Source organism: Chelon labrosus, assembly GCF_963514085.1.
Source record: "Chelon labrosus genome assembly, contig: SCAFFOLD_31, whole genome shotgun sequence".
Taxonomy (NCBI): domain Eukaryota; kingdom Metazoa; phylum Chordata; class Actinopteri; order Mugiliformes; family Mugilidae; genus Chelon; species Chelon labrosus.
This window is the reverse complement of record NW_028181545.1, coordinates 170,426-194,114: the sequence shown is the minus strand read 5'-3', so window position 1 is coordinate 194,114 and position 23,689 is coordinate 170,426. Positions and strand designations below refer to the sequence as shown.

At 40.9% G+C, this 23,689-nt stretch overlaps 1 protein-coding gene across 3 annotated transcripts in view; it reads right to left on the bottom strand.

Annotated features, from left to right (window-relative positions):
* Positions 1 to 384: 384 nt before the first annotated feature.
* Positions 385 to 23,689, bottom strand: part of LOC311509911 (uncharacterized protein) — a 66,311-nt gene continuing 43,006 nt past the window's right edge. The window contains exons 13-17 of one of the 3 annotated variants that reach the window (XM_084575350.1): positions 9,748 to 9,921; positions 5,819 to 5,992; positions 5,186 to 5,359; positions 4,730 to 4,903; positions 385 to 3,947 (exon numbers count right to left, since the gene is read on the bottom strand). In XM_084575350.1, the coding sequence (XP_084431476.1) occupies positions 3,929 to 3,947; positions 4,730 to 4,903; positions 5,186 to 5,359; positions 5,819 to 5,992; positions 9,748 to 9,921 (715 nt within the window). In that variant the 3' untranslated portion in view covers positions 385 to 3,928. Of the gene's footprint in view, positions 3,948 to 4,729; positions 4,904 to 5,185; positions 5,360 to 5,529; positions 5,993 to 9,747; positions 9,922 to 14,370; positions 14,601 to 15,218; positions 15,453 to 16,241; positions 16,434 to 23,689 lie in introns of those variants that run through there. The other 2 variants (XR_014699875.1, XR_014699876.1) reach the window with 2 other exon arrangements.

Below are 23,689 nucleotides of genomic sequence, written 5' to 3'. Positions count from 1 at the left end.
TAAACCCCACAACCTGCCTGTATCCAACTTACCATTTTTAAGTAAAATTTTAGAAAAACTGGTTTTTAACCAATTAAATTATTTTTTAAAGTCAAACAATATTTTAGAGAGGCATCAGTCTGGTTTTAGGACAACCACAGTACTGAGACAGCCCTTTTAAAAATTTTAAATGATATCAGGTTCAATTTGGATAAACATAAACTTACAGTCTTGGTACTACTGGATCTAACCGCCGCCTTTGATACAGTAGACCATCACATCTTATTAAGATTGAAGAACCTGGTCGGCCTCTCTGGTACTGTTTTCAACTGGTTCATCTCATACCTCACAGATCGCCACTTTTTTGTGAGTATGGATACATGTTCCTCAATGTTACGTCCCTAGGTGTGTCCAGGGGAAAATCAGGGACAAACACAATACAACCAATGCTGGAGTCAGGTGTAACAAAAGTTTAACAATATTTATTGAAATACAAAAGATGACTAAACAAAAATCTCCTCAAAAACAAAAACAGTGGGGAAGATTTGGACCACGTGGTTGTGCCAAATAAATGAAAGCAATAAAACAAAACTAGGCCTGGCTAACACTCTGCCATATAGAAAAGAACAAACAAAAAGGGCCTAACTATCTTTTCTAGTAAAAGAACGTTATCAGAACTACACAGGTGGCACCAACCAATAATCCTAGTGTGTATAACAAAGGAATCCTACGTGGTGGAGTGTAAAGGGTACCCCAATCTTACCTCTGGTCCGCACCTTCCACCACAACTGAAATAAATCAAACAGAAAGGGTCCACACGTCTCAATGCCACGGTAGGACAGAAAACAAAAGACCGATCGAGCCGAGCAACAAGCTAAGGGCAGACATAGAACCATGTGGTTCTCAAAACAAACTACAAGCAATCTAGCAACTAGCATGCAGCAGCAAATCATGTGCAGCGGAAGTCAAGAGCGAGGAGCCTGTAGCTGGAGCCTTATGAAGGAGGTCCTGTGGTGGCAGTTGGATCAACCACCCAATCAGCAGGCTCTGACAGACATCCCAGGTGGAATCACTTGCAGCCTCACCAGTAATCACCTGAACACATAGGGGAGGGGGAGAGAGGGAGACAGAAAAAAACCAAGAAAAACACACTGCCCCCGTCTGGCACGTAACACTCAAGAACCCATGAGATCAAGTGTGGGGTTCCCCAGGGGTCAATTTTAGGTCCAATTCTTTTTAATCCATACATGATTCCCCTTGGGGATGTCATCAGGAGGCACGGCATCAGCTTTCATAGTTATGCTGACGATACACAACTGTATGTGGCCGTGTCTCCTGATGACACAGGGCCTATTGATGCCCTTTTTAATTGCATTTTAGATATCAAGTCATGGATGACAGCGAATTTCCTGCAGCTCAACCAGGACAAAACAGAGGTTTTAGTCATTGGTCCTGAAGGCCAGAGAGAGAAACTTTTAACAAAATTACAAGATTTTAAACCATCTCAAATTGTAAAAAACTTGGGATTTATCCCACATATCAAAAACATAACAAAGATTGGTTTTTACCATCTTAAGAATATAGTCAGAGTTCGCCCATTTCTCTCTCAGGCCAGCACGGAGGTACTGATGCATGCTTTTATCTCTTGTCGTTTAGATTATTGTAATGCCCTGCTCTCTGGTCTTCCCAAAAAAAGTATCTCTAATCTCCAGCTATTACAGAACTCAGCTGCACGAGTGCTGACGAGGACCAGAGGGCGGGAGCACATTACACCTGTTTTAAAATCGCTGCATTGGCTTCCCGTGCGCTTCAGGATTGATTTCAAGGTTCTTTTACTTGTTTTTAAGTGTCTTAACAGTCTTGGGCCTTCTTATTTATCTGACTTACTTTTATCATATCAACCCTCGCGGACCCTGAGGTCCTCCGGCACTGGCCTTTTAACCATGCCAAAAGTTAGATCCAAAACACACGGGGAGGCGGCTTTTAGTTATTATGGTCCCCGATTGTGGAACAGCCTGCCGGAGAACCTCAGGGCCTCAGAGACTGTTGATGTTTTTAAAAAGAGGCTCAAGACCCACCTTTTCAATCAGGCTTTTAATTGACTCTCTAAATTATTATCTTCCTCCTTTTAATCAGACTTTTACATTTTAACTATATGCTTTAGCTACATGTTTTTATCTATATTGTACATTTTTATCCCATTTTACAGTTTTAGTTCTAGTCCCTCAGTTTTTAGTAATTTTTAGCTTTTACTAGTTTTTATCAGACTTTTTATCATTTTCTTTTCCATTTTTATTTTTTAATTATATGTTACAAATACATGTTTTAATTTTATGAGCTGAAAAGCATTTTATCTACATTGGTCATTTTGTCCTATTTTACAGTTTTAGTCCTTGGCTTTTAGCCCCAGTGTTTCCTCATGGGGGCCGACCACACTGGGAGTTGCTGCTGGTCTACTGACGGGGGTGCTGTCCTATGGGCGGCTCTGGCCCTGGTGGCTGGAGGGCTTTGCACCTTGGTGTGGGGCCTCCTGTCGACCCGGGTCGGGGCTGTCTCTCTATGGCAGTGCTCCCTGAAGTCGTGGGCTGGAGGCCCTCTTGGTGTGGTTGGGCCCCAAAGGTGGCTTTCTCCTTGCTCCAGGTCTCGGTGCCTGGCCATGTCTCTCTTGTGCGGGGTGTGTGTGTGGGTGTGTGTATGTGTGTTGGGGGTGGGGGTTGGGGGTGGGGTGTGTGTGTGTGTGTGTGTGTGGGGGGGGGGGGGGGGGTTGGATTTTCTGTTCTGTTTTTGCTGTTTTTACTTTGTATTGCTTTTAAAAGGTATGAAAAGTGCCATATAAATAAACTTGATTTGATTTGAATAGTGAAATAAACTATTGAGACTAAAACCGTTGTTTGTACCAGGCTGTAAACATTTTAACAGTTTAATATACCGTAAATCCTCTAATAGAGGCCCGGGCCTTTATTTGACTCAAGCGCATCGCGGCCCCGGCCTTTATTGGAAGGAGGCCAGAATTAGAGGCAGGCCTCTATTTCTGTTTGAGCAAAACGAACTACCAGTAGAATGAATAAAAACAAGATTTTGTGTCTATTTGAACCTATAAAATACTACTTTATTGAAAACGTACAGTGGCTACATAACATGGTAGAACATTAACAACAACAAATACCGGTAATTCAGGCTAAATTCCAGTGTAGAAATATGGTAACAAAAACGTAGCAAACATACCGGTAGTGCATTGTAAACAAAAAAAGCAAAAAAAAAATAATTAAAATTTACTCCTCGTCCTCCTCAGTTTCCTCCTCCTCTTCATCTTTCCCTGTATTCTCCTCATCACTTGCGCCAGCCTCTACAACAAGTTCATTATTGTACAGTTCGCGGGACGTCATTTAAATCCCGTGGCGAGCGTTCCTCCGCTCGCCATGACTACGCTGTGTGTGGACTTAACATGCGCACAATTTTTTTTTATTTATTTTTTTTATAAATCATCCCGCGGATCACGTGTGTTCCGAACCGAAGACATTGATCCGAACGGATCACGGATCAATGGTGATCCGTTGCACCACGGATCAAGCATAATGGTGAGGCTGAGGCCTGCCCAGAAAAACGATGGTTCTAATAATAGCCCCCCGGCCGCTATTAGAGACCGGCCTTTATTTACCTCCGCTGACAGCGAGACCGGCCAATATTGGAGACCCGGCCAGTAATTGAATACAGGCCTCTATTAGAGGATTTACGGTAATAACATGGAGGTCTATGGGGATTAGCGCGCTTTGGAGCCTCTAGCGGTCACTAGATCAACTGCAGTTAATTATAATAATATATACAGTCTGTGACTCAGAGTAAATATTATATTATAGTCAGAGTCTCTGTCCACACAAGCTGCTGCTGGTTCATCCTCTGGATCATCAGGACAAAGCTCATCCTCTCACCTCACGCACCATCCCATTTATCACCATGCCCTCTTCCACCTGTAGAGAGGAGGAGAAAGAAGAGAGGAGGTAAAGGAGTGTTTCCAGAATCTCCCTTCATCATCACATCCAGTAGAAAGAGCAGCAGGGACTTCAGTCCTGTTCAGAGCAGCAGTGGAGCAGCTGTGGAGCTCAGCCAGCTTCCTTTCAGCTTCATGTTAACGTGTTGGAGTGAACACACACAGACCTGCAGAGACTTCAGAACATCAGCATCAAGTCTGTTTCCTCTGCAGATTTCACTAATAAACTGCTGAGAGTCCTGAACGCTTCATTACTGCACCAACACTTTAGTGATGTGATAGAGTGATAGAGAGGCTGTCATTGAAGAGATCTGATCAAACTAATGACACATGTGATGACTCTGCTCATGGTTACTAAATGTAATGCTGGTTCTGTGATGTGCAGGCTTCAGTCAGACTGATCTCAGAGCTGTGATCAGTTGTTGATTAGATCTGATGAATGACCACCACTGTCTCTATACATCTTGGAAGGCTGTCAGCTGGAATCCAGCTTTATTTCCTGGACACATCAACACAACAACAACAGTCGTCTTCACATCAACTCAAACACATGATCACAACAAGCTTCTGGCTCATCTGATTGGCTGACTGTTGTCTCTCTCTCTCTGTCTTTCTGTCCAATCCTGAAGCCTGTCTCCATTCTCCTCTCACAGCTTCACTGAGAAGCTGCAGGTTTACAGGAAACACTGGATCTTTGATACTAACTGTGTTTAGGACAATACTGATGAAAGCAGCATGGACTGACTGGAACCTTCTACTCACTTCAGAGTCTCCAGTTTATAGTCTGGACTCTCCTTAAGATCAAGAAGCTGCTTCACATCTGAATCATTCAGGTTGTTGTTATCCAGGCGCAGATGTTTCAGATGGGAGGGGTTGGACTTCAGAGCTGAGACCAGATAATCACAGCTGATCTCTGACAAACTGCAGTTCATCAGTCTGAATAAAGAATAAAAGATGTAGATTAAATGATGAATAATTCAATCAGATGTATTCAGGTTTTAAATGTGCAGCTCAACATTACTGTGTCCTAACAGCCTTTAAGCTTCATTGACTTTAACAACTAACAGTGGACATTTTCTACAGTTTCTGATACAAACACTCGTCTTGAACTAAAGGACATTTACAGATTTATGGAGGAAAGTTTTGGATGAACATGAATTAGATTCAGTTGGTGATTAAACATATCAGATCTACAACAGTAACAGACAGTGAACTCACAGCAGAGTCTCCAGTCTACAGCCTGGACTCTCCAGAAAACCACAGAGATGCTTCACATCTGAATCCTTCAGGTTCTTGAGACACAGGTCCAGTTCTTTCAGATGGGAGGGGTTGGACTTCAGAGCTGAGACCAGAGAATAACAGCTGATCTCTGACAAACTCATGTTCCAGAATCTGAATAAAGAATAAAAGTTTAGAAAGTTCCTTCTTGAATTTGTGTGTTCAGAGACAAACAAAGACATTTGAAGACATCACCTTGAACTCTGAGAGAGTGGTATCAAGATGTTTTACCATTTTATAAAATAAATCACTATATAAAATATATAATATAAAGCAATTGTTACCTGCTGGCGTGCTTTTAATTTGAAAAACTTTAAGGTGGAAATCAAGAGTGTTAGAGTTTCCGAGTCAAACATCCAGCGGAGGATTTTTCTTCTTCTATGAAGGTTTTAAATTTGGAGCTCAACATGGCTCTGCTACAGTCAATGGACTAAACCACAGAAGGAGAAAACAGACTTTATGAAGATCCTCAGTGTGGATCAGTAGACTATCGGCCTGATGTCTGCAGTTTAGAGTCACCACAACTTTACCATCATATTCATCTCAGCACATAAAGAAAACATGGAGTCTGACCTGAAAGTCTCCAGCTTATAGTCTGAATTCTCCACAAGATCAAGAAGATGCTTCACATCTGAATCCTTCATGTCGTTTCCTCTCAGGTCCAGATGTTTCAGATGGGAGGGGTTGGACTTCAGAGCCGAGAACACAGAATTACAGATGATCTCTGACACACTGGAGTCCTCCAGTCTGAATAAAGAATAAAAGATGTTTACAAAAGTTCCTGCTTGAACAGAACAACAACACAGAGTGATACAAAACAGAAATATTTATTTCGACTGTACACTTGATATAAAATGAAGAAACTTCTGTAATCTCATAAAATAACATTTCTGTAAACTTCCAGAAAACCTAACTGAAGTCAAACTAAACTAAACCTCTACAGTCTGATATAAAAGAACATTTGTCATAGTGCTGAATAATTAATGATCTTCTTCAGTTGGGTAGATCAACTTATTTTCAGAAATAATAAATAAAAAGCTAATAAAGTAATGACTTTAGATGGTGGTGTAACTGAACCTTTAAATCTCCTTAATCAAAGCTTCAGTAGCCCTCATACCTGATTTTAAAATAGTTATGTTTTTACTACTAAGGGACAAAAGTGTCCTCTTCAAAAATGCCAAAAACACACAAAAAAATAAATATTTTCAATAATCTGAATGCAAAGTGGATTTTTCTTAGGGGGATTATTAGAGCTTTGGATATGTCAATGAACAGTAGCAAGATTGATTTTGATGGATTATTATTAGTAGTATTAGTATTGTTTTTGGTGCTGTGTACAAACAACTCCCATTAAAATCCAATGAACGTTCAGTTTTGTACTTTGCACCTGCATCTGTGCGTCTTTGAAGCAAAAGGATAAATGTTATAGACCAAACGCTTCAATTAGACACACACTGCATCGCTGTGTGGTATGGCAGCACTACGGCCATGGACCCCAAATGCCTGCAGAGAGGATCACCAGGACTCTACTGCCCTCTCTGCAGAATATCTACAAGCATAGAGTCTGCAGGAGAGCTGCCTCCATAACTAAGTAACCCACCCGCCCCCAACACAGACTGTTCACACTCCTACCTTCAGGAAGGAGATACAGGACTGTGAAATATACGACCTCGAGACTGTTCTTCCTCCCCACTGCCATCAGACTCCTCAAGAGATGACAGGAGTCTACAATCACAGACTAAAATCATGGACTACTTCATGCTATGTTCACCTTTCAGCTTCTATGTACATTTTTTCAGTACATTGTTTTCATTCCCATTTGCACATCAATATTTGCGCTTCGTCTTCTCCTGCTTATCCGGGTCCGGGTCGCGGGGGCAGCAGCCTCAGCAGGGAAGCCCAGACAGCCCTCTTCCCAGCCACTTACACCAGCTCCTCTGGAGGAACCCCCAGGCATTCCCAGGCCAAACGAGAGATATAATCCCTCCATCGTGTCCTGGATCGGCCCCGAGGTCTCCTACCGGTGGGACATGCCCGAAACACCTCTCCCAGGAGGCGTCCGGGAGGCATCCTTACCAGATGCCCTAGCCACTTCAACTGACTCCGCTCGATGTGGAGGAGCAGCAGCTCTACTCTGAGCTCCTCCAGTATGTCTAAGGCTGAGCCTGGCCACCCTGCGAATGAAACTCATTTCGGCCGCTTGTATTCACGATCTTGTTCTTTCGGTCATTACCCAAAGTTCGTGACCATAGGTGAGGGTTGGAACGTAGATCGACCGGTAAATTGAGAGCTTCGCCTTTCGGCTTAGCTCTCTCATCACCACGACCGACCGGTTAAGTATCCGCATCACTGCAGATGCTGCTCCGATCCGCCTGTCGATCTCCTGCTCCCTCCTACCTTCACTCGATACGATATTTGCACTAGTTATCTTATATTTTTGGATTATATGTATCTTTTTATATTCCATTTGTAAGATTGTTTTATATTGGTAGACATTTGGGCGGGCGACGAAGAATTTCACTGTACATGTTTCTACACTGAGCACATGCAAATAAACTCTTTGAATCTTGAACATACACACACACAGATCCCTTTCTCCTCATGACCAATAACATCACTTTTATATCATAAGAAACTTGGGAGCTGCAAATCACAGCAACTGTGGAAAATTCATTCATTCATTCATCTTCTATACCCGTTTAGTCCTGTTAAGGGTCACGGGGGTCTGCTGGAGCCTATCCCAGCTGTCATCGGGCGAGAGGCAGGGGAACACCCTGGACAGGTCGCCAGTCCATCGCAGGGCCACACAGAGAGACAGACAACCATTCACACTCACATGCACACCTACGGCCAATTTAGAATCACCAATTAACCTAATGAGCATGTCTTTGGATGGTGGGAGGAAGCCGGAGTACCCGGAGAGAACCCACGCAGACACAGGGAGAACATGCAAACTCCACACAGAAAGGCCAGCCGGCCCATGGATTCGAACCGGTGACCTTCTTGCTGTGAGGCATCAGTGCTAACCACCTCTCCACTGTGCCGCCCACTGTGGAAAATACATTTGCAAAATGCATTGTGATGCCATCACAAACACTGGCATATAAAGTGTATAAAGTGTATATTGAAAATAATCAAATATTTGGTATTTATGATTAGGACTGAAGTAGATTAAAAGATCTGTGTAAAGAAAAGCAGAAAAAAATATTAACATATGCCATTTTTATGGCAGTTTTGAAGAGGACACTTTTGTCCCTTAGTGGTAACAACGTAACTATTTTTGTAAATCTGACACTACAAAAAAACTAAAAATCCATCAAAATCAATCTTGCTACTGTTCATTGACATATCCAAGGCTCTAATAATCCGCCCAAGAAAAATCCCCTTTACATTCAGATTATTGAAAATATTTAATATTTCATCTTTTTTACAATAAATTTTTCATGCCATCATAAACACTGGCATATAAAGGGTTAAAATATTGAAAATAATCAAACATTTGGTATTCATGATTAGGACTGAAGTAGATTAAAAGATTTATGTAAAAAAAACTGAAAAAAATATTAACATATGCTATTTTTATGGCATTTTAAAAGAGGACACTTTTGTTACTGGTAACAATGTAACTATTTAGGTTACACAGTGTATAAATAGAGTATTATGAGATTTGTTTTTGAAATATCAAAATTTGTTCAAAAATACACACCTTTACCAAATATCATAGCACCAAGCATAACCAACACTGAGTAATCAAAAAACACCTGAAAAGGACACTTTTGTCCATATCAGGTATGAGGGCTAGTCATAGATAGACCTCACTTTAGATTAACTCACGCAAATAGTTCATTAACAGCCTCTAAATATTTAATAACGACCTGAATTAATCATGAATTACAGGTTTCTAAAACAGCTATTAACACACTCGGTAAATATTATAATATAGTACATGTGTAAATAATAAAATGAATAAATGTACATTTAAATAGTTTATTCATCATTTACTGACACTTTCTAAATGTTCCTATGAACCACTGATAACTCCTATATATATAACTGGTTTGTAAACACTTTAATATTTAATTTATAAAGGTGAACTAATCATTAGTAAAGTTTGAAAAATATAATTATTAAACAGTTTCTAGAGATTATTATGAATTAGGAATAAACATTTAATGCTTTACTAATTCTTCATAGTGTCTAGTTATCATAAAGTGGAAATTATTTTAGTTCTGTCTTAAAAGTCGGACAGACTTTAAGGAAATCAATAGTGTCAGAGTTTCAGAGTCAATCATCCAATGGAGGATTTTATTTCTTCTATAAAGGTTTGAAATCTCAACATGGCTCTGCTACAGTCAATGGACTAAACCACAGAAGAAGAAATCAGACTTTATGAAGATCCTCAGTGTGTACAGTAGAATATCAGCCTGATGTCTGCAGCTTAGAGTCACCACAACTTTACCATCACATTCATCTCAGCACCCAAAGAAAACATGGAGTCTGACCTCAGAGTCTCCAGTCTACAGTCTGGACTCGCCACAAGATCACAAAGCTGCTTCACATCTGAATCCTTCAAGTTGTTGTTACTCAGGTCCAGATGTTTCAGATGGGAGGGATTGGACTTCAGAGCTGAGACCAGAGAATCACAGCTGATCTCTGTCAACCTGCAGCTCTCCAGTCTGAATAAAATATGTAGATAACATGTAATCAGACATGTATTAAAATGAGCAGTCTGACTTTGTCCTTCTGTTAATGCGGATCTCATGGTTTCTGAAGGTTTGAGCAAGTGGAATTGAAGACTTTTTTAAGACCATTATACTGTAGGTTAAATTTAAGAATTGTAGGTTAATTTGAGTCAGATCTCAAACTAGCTGGACAATTTAAAGAAAATCAGAGACCCAAAATAACAAAATGTATTGTCATTCAACTATCAGTTATTCTCTAGATGTGATTTAACATGCATTGAGACATGTCCCAACTTCCTCCATCCCATGTGCCATGCATAGTTTTGTAATGTATTTCAATGGAATTAAATGGCTTTGAAACACATCGCTGTAGACCGCTATAGAACTCACGGCGTCACGTGACTTTTTCTGTTGACACCGCCATATTGGCAGGAAAACTGAGGAAAAATGAATAGAGCCAGTAGTGATTTCAGGCCGCCAGAATTTACTGCACACTTTAAACAGATCATATACTACTCACAATAAGTTAGGGATATTGTTAGAGACTCAGTGGATGTCATACATACGGTGTTTGTTTCACTTCAGAGATTTTTGGGATAGGGAGGCAATTGTATTGGGGTGACAAACACACCTCATTTTGTGTTTTCCACGTAATGGTCTCACTGTGTACAGTGTGCCTTACATTTGGGGCCAATACCAAAAAATACTGAAAGACAACCCTTTTCAATGTGGCATCAGTTTCAACATTCTGTAGGTATAAAAAGCTGGTATTGTCATTCCAAGTTCATCATTCAAACAGCCATGAACACACGACGTCACTTAACGGACGAGCAGCGACACCTGGCCATACTGCATCTTCAGGTCGGTGGCAGGCAGTAAGATGTTGCTTGTGAACTTGGAGTGTCTCAAAGTGTCATCAGCAGACTACTGGCAGAGTTTGTGACAGACCCAGGAGTGGAGCCCCATGAGTGACAGACTGCAAAGATGATCAGTATCTAAGGACCTATGCTCTCAGACATTGTTATGCAACTGCCACACAGCTGCATGCCCGTTTACGAGATGTGAGGGGTACTAGGGTTTCCAGACAAACCATTCGCAACCGACTCCACCGCTTTGACTTGAATGCCAGACGACCGTTGCAGGTGATTCCACTGACACCAAGACACCACCGTGAACATTTGCAGTGGGCACAAGATCATGTGACCTGGATAATGCAGCAGTGGTCTACCGTCCTGTTCACTGATGAGTGTCGGGTCAACTTGCACAGAAATGATGGTCGTCAGCGTTGCTGGAGAAGGCGAGACGCCGAGGTCAACATGGTCCCCAGTTCCCTTTGGTACAGGAGGTGCAACAGTCTGGGCAGGCATCACCAGTCAGCGCAAAACAGATTTGGTTATTGTAGATGGCTCAGTCACTGCACATTCTTACCTCAGAGACATCATAGAACCCATCATCATCCCCCAATTCCACCAGCACACCCTCAACTTTCTGTTCATGGATGATAGTGCTCCACCACATCGTGCCAGAATTGTCACAGCTCGACTTCAGGAAGTCAGAGTGCCTCATATGGTATGGCCAGCAATGTCCCCTGAGCTGAACCCCATAGAGCACGTCTGGGACCAGCTGAAGCAGAGACTGGATGATCGTACCCCACCCCCACCTGACCTGGCAGAACTGCGTGTAGCACTTGTGGAAGAGTGGAACGCATTGCCTCAGAACATCATCATGAGGCTAGTGAGGAGCATGAGACATCGCTGTCAAGCTGTCATTGCGGCAAATGGTGGAAACACCTGCTACTGACATTGTCAATTTTTGTTATTTGGGGCTATCCTTGTTATTGTCTAAATTTTGGGGTACTAAATATTAAACTAATGAAAATGGTGTTTCTCATTTGTAGTTTAATTTCGGCGTACTGCTAATAGTTATATTTAATAAAGTACTACACAGAACACACGGAACTAACTGTGAGTGCCACCGACGCATTGAACGAAATGCGAATGAAGCGGTAAATGGACGTAAGAATTTAAGACTTGACTAGATGCTGAAAAACTAGTTCATGCATTGGTGTCGTCCAGACTGGATTACTGTAATTCATTACTGTCTGGCTATCCATATAGCTCTTTAAAAAGCCTCAGCAAGAGCATTGACAGGAATTAGCAAGAGAGATCATATTACTCTTCATTGGCTCCCTTTAAAGTCTAGAATAGAATTTAAAATCCTCTTCCTTACATAGAAGGCCCTTAAAGGCCTAGCTCCATCGTATCTTAAAGACCTCATTGTACCATATCATTCCAACAGATCACTTCAGTCTGAAAGTGCAGGCCTACTTGTGGTTCCTAGAATTTCAAAAAGTAGAATGGGAGGTAGAGCTTTCAGCTATCAGGCTCCTCTCCTGTGGAACCAGCTCCCAGTTTGGGCTCAGGAGGCAGACACTCACTCTATTTTTAAGGTCAGGCTTAAGACTTTCCTTTTTAATCAATCTGATAGTTAGGGCTGGACTAAACCATCCCTTAGTTATGCTGCTATAGGCCTAGGCTGCTGGGGGACGATGCACCAAACACATGTCCTCCTTCTTTCTTCTCTCTCCTCTCTCTCATCCTCCACTTTCTTTTCTCTGGCACAGAGCTCTTGCCCTCTAATTTCCTATCTACTACTAGTCATGCAATTCTGTGCTATTACTATATAGAATGTTTACTGCTGTGTGTCCCAATGAATTAAATGTAATTTCACTGATTCTTGAGTATTTGGATAAAAAGAGTTTTAAGTTTGGAAAAATAAAGTTCAATTAAGCAATATCATCATCAATGGGGCGAACCACAGTAGATTTGTGTATGTCGTGATTCAGTCTGCATCAATGTTTCAGGTACATTTGATTGTTTGCTCTGATTGCTGCATAAAAGGACTAGGTTAACTTGCAGCATGGAGGGGGGTGACTCCAGAATGCTGGAATTCACTGTTAAGCCTTCTCGAGGTGTCGTGGGCCTAACTTAATGAAACATCTGTGAAGGGAGGGGCCCACCTGAAAATCCCAATGACATGTTGCACACTGCTGTTGACTAGGCCAGGTATCTGATGTCTTCATGTTGGTTGGTAGCGGTATTTCTTTGTTTGGTTAGCTGCTGAGAGGGCCATAAAAGCCAGCAGCGTTTAGTTAGTTCATTTAGATGTAGGGAGATGTAGGTCAATCGTCATATCTCATGACCGTAGGTTTGTTAGCGTTTCTCAGTTGGACAGGGCCTATAAAGCTGTTGCTAGCTACTTCAGACCTCTTCCTAAAAAGTATACATTTATGTCATAATCTAATCTAATATTTTTAATACAAATGTGATGGTGTTGACATGTTATGGTTGCGACAGTAGCAGTTCCCAAAAGTTTGAACAAATTTAAGAGAAAATAGCAAACTTACAGGAGCTTGAGTGATCTGGAAGCATGCAAAAGAGCTGAAGATTTAAAAATGTGTTCCTCAAGAATGTAGTTGACCATGTAGTGACCTGACTTTATTGCTTTTTAGAAATATCTGACGGTGGTGACGAATATGTGGGACACATTTTGAGCAAATGTAAAATAATAGTAAATATTGTTCAAAACTCACTGTTTGTAGTTTTTAACACGCATGACAATGGACTCCTTCATGTGGTAAAGATATTATTAAACTCAATTATTACTTTTTGTTTTTTTAATCGGTAACGCTTTATAATACCATGTGCTTATTAACTCGGAACAGTGCATAATAAGCCGTTAACAATGTATAACTAAACAGCTTGTTAACAGTTATTCCCCGTCACTAACTGTTAACAAGCAGCTTGTTAACTGTTAAAAAGCAGCTTGTAAGCACTAATAAGTTTATTTTAAGTTACACTATATACTTACAAGCATATTATAAAGAGTTAACAAGCAGCTTGTTAAGTGTTAAAAAGCAACTTGTAAGTAACTTAAAAGCAGTTTATAAGTGCTTACTTTCACTACCTCAAACATTTATCCCTATATTTCACATGGCCCGTGTCTGAAAGTCACTTTCAAAAGTACTGCTCCAACTAGGATTTGAACCCAGGTCTCCCACATCTGAGTCTCAGTAGTTACCAAGCTATATACAGATGAAATAACAGAAAATCAATATACTACTACTGTACTACTACTACTACTACTACTAATAATAATAATAATAATAACAACAATAATAATAATTACAAATAATATAATACACTTTCTCAAGCGTCTCTGCCCTAGGCTTAAGAAGGATGTTAAGAAGAATCTATTAATTACAATTTATTCATTTTACTGGCAATGAATGACCAGATGATTTCAAAATGGTTATTGTTTTATTGTCATTCTTCTTTTTTAAAGAATCATTCTTTAAAAAATAAAAAATCATTGTTTCATTTTAATAGGGAGGAGTTTCCTCTCCTTTTTCATGTCTAGGATTTTTAATGCTAGTTCCGGAGCATTTTCAATGACTTGTTCACATCTTTTGGAGAACTCTCCTATTTTTCTCTCGGGGTTTCGGAGCAGGCTGTTGTAATCTTCGCGCAAGGCAATGTACAACTCTGCTATCGCAGCATTATTGACAACTGTGTTTCTGTCCACCCCCACCGGAATGATGGAGCTGTATCCTTTTGTGGTGTACAGGTTTAGTACACGTTTGTACCTCTTTACGACCTCCTCTGGCCCACGCGCTGAGAAAAGTAAGCAGAACACAAGTCATTTATTAGCGCTCCCTATTTTTTTTTTAAATCTAGAATTAAAACATTTCTCCTTAGAGCTTCTTGTAGTTAGGTAGGGTGCAGTGTGGAACTTAAACCTCTGTGTTTTTTATTGGAATGGATCACCTCTGCTGTGTCCTTGCGTGACTGGCGCGGCGCCCCAGTCATGTGTGCCATGGTGACCACTGACTATATCTGAGCTGGTGCTGACTACCTTTCACCCATACCTTAGTTATGCTGCTATGGGCATGGCTAGTGTGACGTCAGCTATCGTTAGGAATCACATTCCTGTCCAACGGAATTTTAGCTCATGTAAACCCAATGGATACAGCACAAAGAACCTGTCACCTTTTATACAGTTACAGCCTACTTCACTGACTTCCCAACGTCTGTTCAGAAGGATTAAAGGTACACTATGCAAGGTTTTCACCTTTATGAAGCCAATTTGATGGTAAACGAACTTGTAATAGGCGAATCGTTCACCTAGCATAGCTATACAGCATAGACCTAGTGAGTCCCTACTGAGAAAACCAGCCATGCAACTTCCAAAAGTGGCGTCCCGCCAAATCTCACGATAATTTGAAACATTACCTTGTTAGTAGATATATTCTTTGGAGATCGTTTTTGCCTGTTGTTAATCCTTCACCTCCACAACAAAAGCATTTGCATTATGCACAGGGGGGATACGCTTCTTTTTCTTCTTATCAGCTGAGTCAGAGTTGTCAGAGGTGTAGGAACTTGAGTCCCAAGACTCTGAGGAATCACAGCTGGATGCAGGTCTTCCAGCATGGTCGTCCATGTAGTCCACAGTAGCATTTCTGGCTGCTGAACAAAGAAAATACAGAAATATACACTTTAGTACGTACAGTACTATGTATTCAACACCTTGTTGCTCCTCCATTTTCTGGGCAGAGCTAATTAGGTCCATTATTCATCCCCTGAATAACCTGTCCAGGGTAATATATCTGACAATCACAAGTTCTGGGAACATTCCTTTATAATAAGTACATATCTACTGGGCAATTGACTCTACTTTATGTATGTATGCATGTATGCATGCATGTACAGTATTTATGTACTGTTTTAACTGTGACTGGGTATGGATAACTTGGTGTGTATGCCTATGCTTTCCCAAATGTTCTCATTCTTTTTCCTATGGGCTGCATGTGGTGACCTTGAACAACAGGGCTATGGATCAATTTACAGCCCGTTTAATGTCTAAAAATAGAACTTGTGCTTTAAAGGTGCTCTAAGCGATGCTGGGTAACGTCACTTCTGTTGACATTCAAACAAAACAGAGAGCTAGCTTGTTACTTCCTCCCCCTCCCTCCCGTACAATTGAAACTCTCCTATACGAGCATCTCGTCTGTGATTTGCTGGAACAGTTTGTTATGTTTTTATGGGCTACGTTTGCCCAGGTTGTTTTTGTTGCCGCTTTTGGAGACTGGGCTGTCCACAGAGATTGTGTTTTTTTTTTACAGTGTATTCAGGACACAGGCAGCTAGCAGATGGTGAGGTGATGTTTGCTGTAAGTGACAAAAAATGTTTTAGCCTAAAAAACGTGTGGCATCACTTAGAGCACCTTTAACATATGGCAGTGTGTGTATTACTTACATTCAGACAATTGATCCTTGAGCGAATCCATTTCCTTTGAAAGTTCTAGGATCATCTCCTCCTGCTGTTCTACCTTCTGTTTGACCAGCTTCAGCTCCTCACGCATTTTCTTGGCACTCATTGCTGCAGTTGGAGACACAAAGCTGTTTCCATCTGTTGTAGACATGGTCGCAGGAGGACTATCTGGTACAACTAAAAAGAAACAAGAGGAAAGAGTCTTTAACATACAGAATGTAGTTAGCAGTAACCTAGTGAAAGCTGGCATGTCATAAAACAACTTTCAACAGTGTGTGTGTATGTGTACACACACTACTGTTCAAGCATTAGGGGTCACCTCCTCATTTCTCCATTGAACTTCATTATACATTTCTAAAGAAATAAACATTTTTAAAACAAAGCCTTGTATTGCAATCATACTTAGTGTGCTAGACTTCACAAGAGAAAACAATGCATCATGGTGCTCATTTTAGGCTCTTTTAAACAGCCAACTTCTATTGTGTCTACACAGAATATGGCACTCTTGGAATTCTCTTAATCATTTCTAATTAGACGATTGAAATGGTTTTCATTAAAAACTAGAATGTTCCCATGCTTCTTGAGCACATCTTAAGTGATTTTCATAGAGCATTCAAGACCATCATTTCATCAGACTGGAGTTCAATGGAGAAATGAGCAGGTGACCCCAAACTTGAAAGATATACATGCACGATAAGTAGTGTCATGAGAAAAATGAGGAGTGACTGCGCTAGTCACGCTGGCTGGCAAATTATTTCAGTATCAATTTAGCCAATAACCAGTGTTGGGCTACTTGACAACTGTAGTGAGCTAAGACTGCCATAAAGGAAGCTTCAATGCACAAAAGCTACCACACGGCCAAATGTAACAAGCTAAGTAAGACAAACACAGCAAATGTAGTGCTGAGTGAAAAAACAAAATCCAAATGTAGCGCGTGTGAGATAGCGCTGAATTTACCCATTTCAAAGTTGCATCACCATAAATAGCACGAGTAACTTGACCGTTTTTTGAGTTTAAAAATGTACGGTACACAAGGAACATTAGGCCTAGCTACTAGCTTCTGTGTTAATGTGGGTAGGCTAGTGAAAAACATTAGCTAAAACAGACTTACCAGTGGCACCACCCGCCTCATTTTCTTCCATTTGCTTCCTTTTCAAAGTTTTTTTCTTTGAGTTGGTTTTTGTCACAAAGTTTGCAAGGGCAGCAGGTCGGGTTCGTGTGCGTTTACTACCTGACATGTTGCAGGGGGGGAACTAGGTGTAGCAGCTACTAAATGTCATGCTCCGCTCTAGCAGTGTTGAATCTGGCTGGCTGATTCAACGGATGCATGTTCAAAATCTAGCCAATGACTAAGCAGGTTTACGTGTCAAAGCAGAGCTGCGGGAAAACAATAGCCAAAGCCTTGCTGTGCATCCAACCATCCACAGTGAAGATGTCCATACCAAGAAGGTTGAATAAGCTCATATATGGCGGCGGTAATTCCGAGAAAAAAAGCCTGAAGCTGATCAAATGGCTTCAAAAAAAAAAGCATCTCCTTAGGAGAAAAATTAAATGCAGCATCTGCCACAAAAAAATGACCCTAAAAAAATGGAGAACCAATGACCATTATATCTGGTAGGTAGCAATTTATAGTATTTTTCAAAAACTGTAGGTCCTACTTTTAGGCCTACAGCCTGTTTACACTTATTAGAATGTGTCTTGAGCTAGCCGATCACAAGTGGTCTGCCGAGACGCAGATGTGTTTACACCTATGTTCACATGCGTCCCAGCTGAGCACTAGTGTTGTTTTTGGCGGCCTGTTTTAATTTTAGTTTTAGTCTAGTCTTTGTGTCAAGCTGTCATTTTAGTTTTTATTAGTTTTAGTCATGTTCATACTCTTTTAGTCTAGTCAAGTTTCAGTCAACTAAAAGTCTGAGCATTTTAGTCTTATTTTAGTCAGAATTATCCATGACTATTTTCGTCTAGTTTTAGTCGACGAAAACTGATGACATTTTCGTCTAGTTTTAGTCAATGAAAACTGATGACATTTAGTCTACTTTTAGTCAATGAAAATTGTATTTTTGTCTCTTTTTAGTAATGAAATTCTGTTTAACCCAGTCAATATAGTATAAGTACCTTATAGACAAAACCAAAATTTTCTTTTAGCCAAACCTATTTCAAACAAGGTTCTTATTATATTATTGTTACCTTATAGACTCAAGAATACATCCATTCCAGACACGGAAGACGCTGATTTGAATTTACAACATATTTATTTTACTATTTATTTACTATTTGCAGCACTTCTCCCTTTCTTTCACCACAAGACATTCGGTTTTATTTTCCACTTTGATGTATTTAAAGTTTTTCGAAATGTCTTCTCTTCTTCTACCAAAGACCCCCGGCTGGCCGGCCATCGTTCCCTTTCTCTGTCACGATACTCCGTAGAGTAGCCTACTCACAGTTCTCTCGCTACTCAGTACTCACGCAGAGTCGCAGACTCACTGGAGCAGCTACATCTTAAATAATGCCGCGAGTGGAGCTTGAGGAAGTGAAGTCGCCTGCGAGAGAAACGGGCTCTGGACACAGGAAACAGATAAACTAGAAAATAACGCCACTGTGAACAAGTTATTGATAGGCTATAAAGTAGCCTAGTCTATTCTAAACTTATATCCCATGGCGCTACGCAATGCGACAGTCCCTCATTCATAGGCTGTGTGCAAATGGATAGCCTAGGCCTACCCGACGTGTCGGCACAACTTCATGTCATGCGAGAATTCACTGCGCTCTTGACTGTTCACCATCAATAATACTGCCACTCATAAGGCCTAGATCCAGTTCAGACATACAGTAGGCTAATTGTTTGTGTAATTAAATGGTGGTTTGATTTATCGGATTCCAATGCGTCTTGGTGATTGTTTAGCACTACACTTAGAATGAGCCATTTGTGATCGGATAGCTCAAGACACATTCTAATGACAAGTGTAAACAGACTCATGTATAGTTGATTTTTGGGGGGAAATTGCTACACTATGTTATTTTCCCATAAACAATGCTGAGGTGGAGCCAGGGTGGGCTACTTCAGTAGTCTATTAGGTTGTACTATTTCATCCACGCAACTCATTTGGCTACTGTGAAATTGACAAAGGGAACTTTGATTATAAATTGACTTTGACTGACTTATCATTTTCCGACATGAACTTGAACTTGAACAATAGAACAACACAATTAATTATTCATTTATGTACTACTGTTGATGTAGATTTTCACAGGGCCTACGGCTTAGGCAAATTGATATGACACAGCTGTCTAAGCAGGAGGCATTTTCTGGCATGTTCTGTTCTGTGGGTAACTGCCCTGGTGTGTGTGTTTGCACTCGTCAGAGTGTGTGTGTGTGTGTGTGTGTGTGTGTGTGGGGGGGGGGGGGGGGGGGGGGTTGAATTGGTTTGTTTAGTTGTTATATCTATGGTAATGTTACCTGTTAATTTGTTTTGTACAATAAAACAATAACCATTTTGAAATCATCTGGTCATTCATTGCCAGTAAAATGAATAAATTGCAATAAATCGATTGTTAATGCAATCCTTCTTAAGCCTAGGGCAGAGACGCTTGAGAAAGTGTATTATATTATTTGTTATTATTATTATTATCAATCAATCAATCTTTATTTATAAAGCACTTTAAAAACAACGAGGTTGGCCAAAGTGCTGTACACAGACACGAGAATATAAAAACACAAAGAAAAATTAAAACAGGGTTTAAAACAAAAAACAATCAAACCACGTAAACAATAAGAACTAACATCTCATGCTGAGCTAAAAGCCAAAGAGAAAAAATGTGTTTTAAGGGAGGATTTAAAATGAGGAAGACAGTCGGCCTGTCTGATGTGCAATGGCAAGTTGTTCCACAGTTTGGGGCCAGCAAGTGCAAAGGCCCGGTCACCTCTCTTCTTCCTCTTTGTCTTTGGGACAACCAACAGTGACTGATCTGCCGACCTAAGAGAGCTTGAGGGAGTGTACGGCTGGAGCAGTTCGGACAGATACTGAGGAGCGAGGCCGTGGATACATTTGAATACAAATAAAAGAATTTTAAAATCAATCTGGAAACGGACAGGGAGACAATGAATTTCTGCTAAAATTGGGGTAATGTGTTTTTGGTACCAGTTAAAAGTCGAGCAGCAGCGTTTTGAATGAGCTGTAGTCAAGACAGTGACGTCTGGCTAAGCCCAACATAAAGTGCATTGCAGTAGTCTAAACGAGTTGTGATAAAAACATGGATTAAAATCTCGAAGTGGTGGAGAGAAAGAAATTATCTTACTTTGGCCAGTTGTCTCAGTTGGAAGAAACTGGACTTAACCACTGTTTTAATCTGTGCATCCAGTTTCAGATCACTGTCAACTCGTACACCGAGGTTAGTTACTGTCTGTGTTAAATGCTGATTTAAAGGCCCCAAATCAGCATGGACCTTGGAGGCATCACTAGGCCCAAACAGCATGACCTCGGTCTTGTTACTGTTCAAGTGCAAGAAATTTACGACCAGCCATGCTTTGATTTCTGCCAAGCACTCTAGCAGTTGATTTGCAGAGTAGTTGTCTGTTTGACGGAGGGGCATATACATTTGGCTATCATCAGCATAAAAGTGGAATGCAATGTCATGTTTTCTTAGAATGGATCCAAGAGGATCCAAGTAGAGGGAAAACAGAAGTGGGCCAAGAATAGAGCCTTGGGGCACTCCTGAGCTAAGGGGCGCTACACTGGACTCAGCTGTTCCAACATGGACACAAAAACTTCTTTGGGTTAGGTAGGACCTAAACCAATCTAGGGCATGACCACGAATGCCCACCCAGTTCTCCAGGCGAGACAGGAGGATCTGATGGTCCACTGTGCCGAAGGCAGCTGTTAGGTCCAACAGAACCAAAACAACACAGTGACCAGAGTCGGTGGCTAAAAGAACATCATTAAAAACTCTCAACAGTGCTGACTCAGTACTGTGGTGGGTTTTAAACCCAGACTGGAAGATCTCAAGAATGTTGTGTTCATCTAAGAAAGACTTCAACTGGAAGTACACAATTTTCTCCAGAATCTTAGAGAGGAAAGGGAGTTTGGAGATTGGCCTAAAATTTGAAAGTACTGATGGGTCTAAACCGGGCTTTTTAATCAGTGGTGTCACTACAGCATGTTTAAAACTCTAACTAACTAACTAAAATTGTTGTTGTTATTATTATTATTATTATTAGTAGTACTAGTAGTAGTAGTACAGTAGTAGTATATTGATTTTCTGTTACAGTTATTTCATCTGTATATAGCTTGGTAACTACTGAGACTCAGATGTGGGAGACCTGGGTCCAAATCCTAGTTGGATTTTTGAAAGTGACTTTCAGAGACGAGCCATGTGAAATATAGGGATAAATGTTTGAGGTAGTGAAAGTATAGGAGGTAGTCTCCGCTTTAGATCCAGGCTCTGCAAATCTGCTTGTTAACTGTTAAAAAGCAGCTTGTTAGCACTTATAAGCTGTTTTTAAGTTACTTACAAGTTGCTTTTTAACACTTAACAAGGTGCTTGTTAACTCTTTATAATATGCTTGTAAGTAACTTAAAATCAACTTATTAGCGCTTACAAGCTGCTTTTTAACAGTTAACAAGCTGCTTGTAAACTTAAAAAATATGCTTATAAGCTGCTTACAAGCAGTTATTGACGGGGAATAACTGTTAACAAGCTGTTAGTTATGCATTGTTAACGGCTTGTTATGCACTGTTCCAAGTTAATAAGCACGTGGTATTATAAAGCGCTAACAATTAATTAAAGGAACGGTATGTAGGATTGTGGCGAAAACTGGCCAAAACTGGTACTGCAATCACTTTCAAAATACTTTAGAACAGTGTATCCCCTCCCCGTACCCCCGGACTCGAGGTTGCCAGTCATAAGTAGGGTAACAAATAACCAGTACATTTGCCACAGCGAGTATAACGCGGGGCAAATTACCAATGGCTATCACAATTGTTATATGCGTGCCTTTATGAGTCTGCTGCGGGTCCGCGGTGGATGTATGTATCAATTTGCGGGTCCCAAAAGGACCCGCCGTGGAGGTGAGGCTTTAATCGCGGATGCGGAGCGGATGCAGCGCGGAGCCACGGCGGATCCGTGATCCGCCTTCGTAGCGGATCCGTTCCTGAGTGCATCTGGACCCCGATACGGGTCCGTTTCGCGGGTCAGTTCTGGAGGCAGCCATACATCCGCGGCGGATACCCCGCGGTGTCCTTTTGCTGTGTGGGAAGGTTGTTTTCAGTCCCATCAGAAAAGATTGAGAGTAACTAAATAACATTAGCAATGGTCATACAGGTCAACTTGCAGCATGTGTTACTTGTTACTTGTTACGACGTATTTCGGATTCATAATGAGGTCTTTTAGGTTTAGTATACATGTTTTATCCAACATGTTCGTAGCTGCAGCTGTGGTGACTAGAGCAGAGCTGGCAACCCGGATGACGAAACTCTACTGACTTCGTGATTAGTAGATAGCTGGAGGGTGGCGCCTCAGACCAAAACACAAAATGTCAACATCAACATCAGTTGAGGGCTGCAACTTTCACTTTTAAATGACAATATCCTGGCCGCACCACTGTTGTCAGTGATATAAGTATTTGAAATGAACATGATTTCTTCATGTCTAGTGACATATCAGGGCCATTTTATGATTAATTGAAATACATTTCTTACATACTGTACCTTTAAAATCTTATTAATTTCCAACAGAAATAGCACGTTTCTTAGTGGAACAACAGAAACATATCAGAGATTCATTATCTTATCACTCAGTTTCTTTGGATGTCATCACCTTGGCAACCAGGATATGTCCTTTAATTCTCATATAAAGAAAGTGAGCAAGACTGCCTTATTTCACTTGCATCAGCAGGAACATCTGTCTCAGACTGATGCTAAAAACTAGGCTTAAGACTTTCCTCTTCGATAAAGCTGACTGAACCATCCCTTAGTTATGCTGCTATAGACCTAGGCTGCTGGGGGATGATCCACTGAGCTCTTCTCCTCTACTCACTTCACTCTGGCACTGAGCTCTTATGCTCTAATTCAGGGGTCTTCAATGTTTTCCAGGCCAAGGACCCCAAACTGATGGAGAGATAGAGCAGGACCTACTTATGTGTATTTAAAGACATTTAAATTTAAGGAAAAAATTGTGGGGGGAAATATAAAACAAAATGTCTAATCAACCAAAACTTTCGCAACCCCCTTGCAGTACCTCCGTGAACCCCCTAGGGATCGTGAAGACCTCTGCTCTAATTTCTTCTCTATTACTACTCATTCATTGTGTGCTAATACTGTTTAGCATGTTGACAGCTGTGAGTCCCTCTCTCCTCCCCCCTCCTGGTGTCCTCTTAAACTCTTATGTAATGTGAGACAGTTCTGTTTGTCTGTTGTGCAGGTAGCTGATTGTTGTGA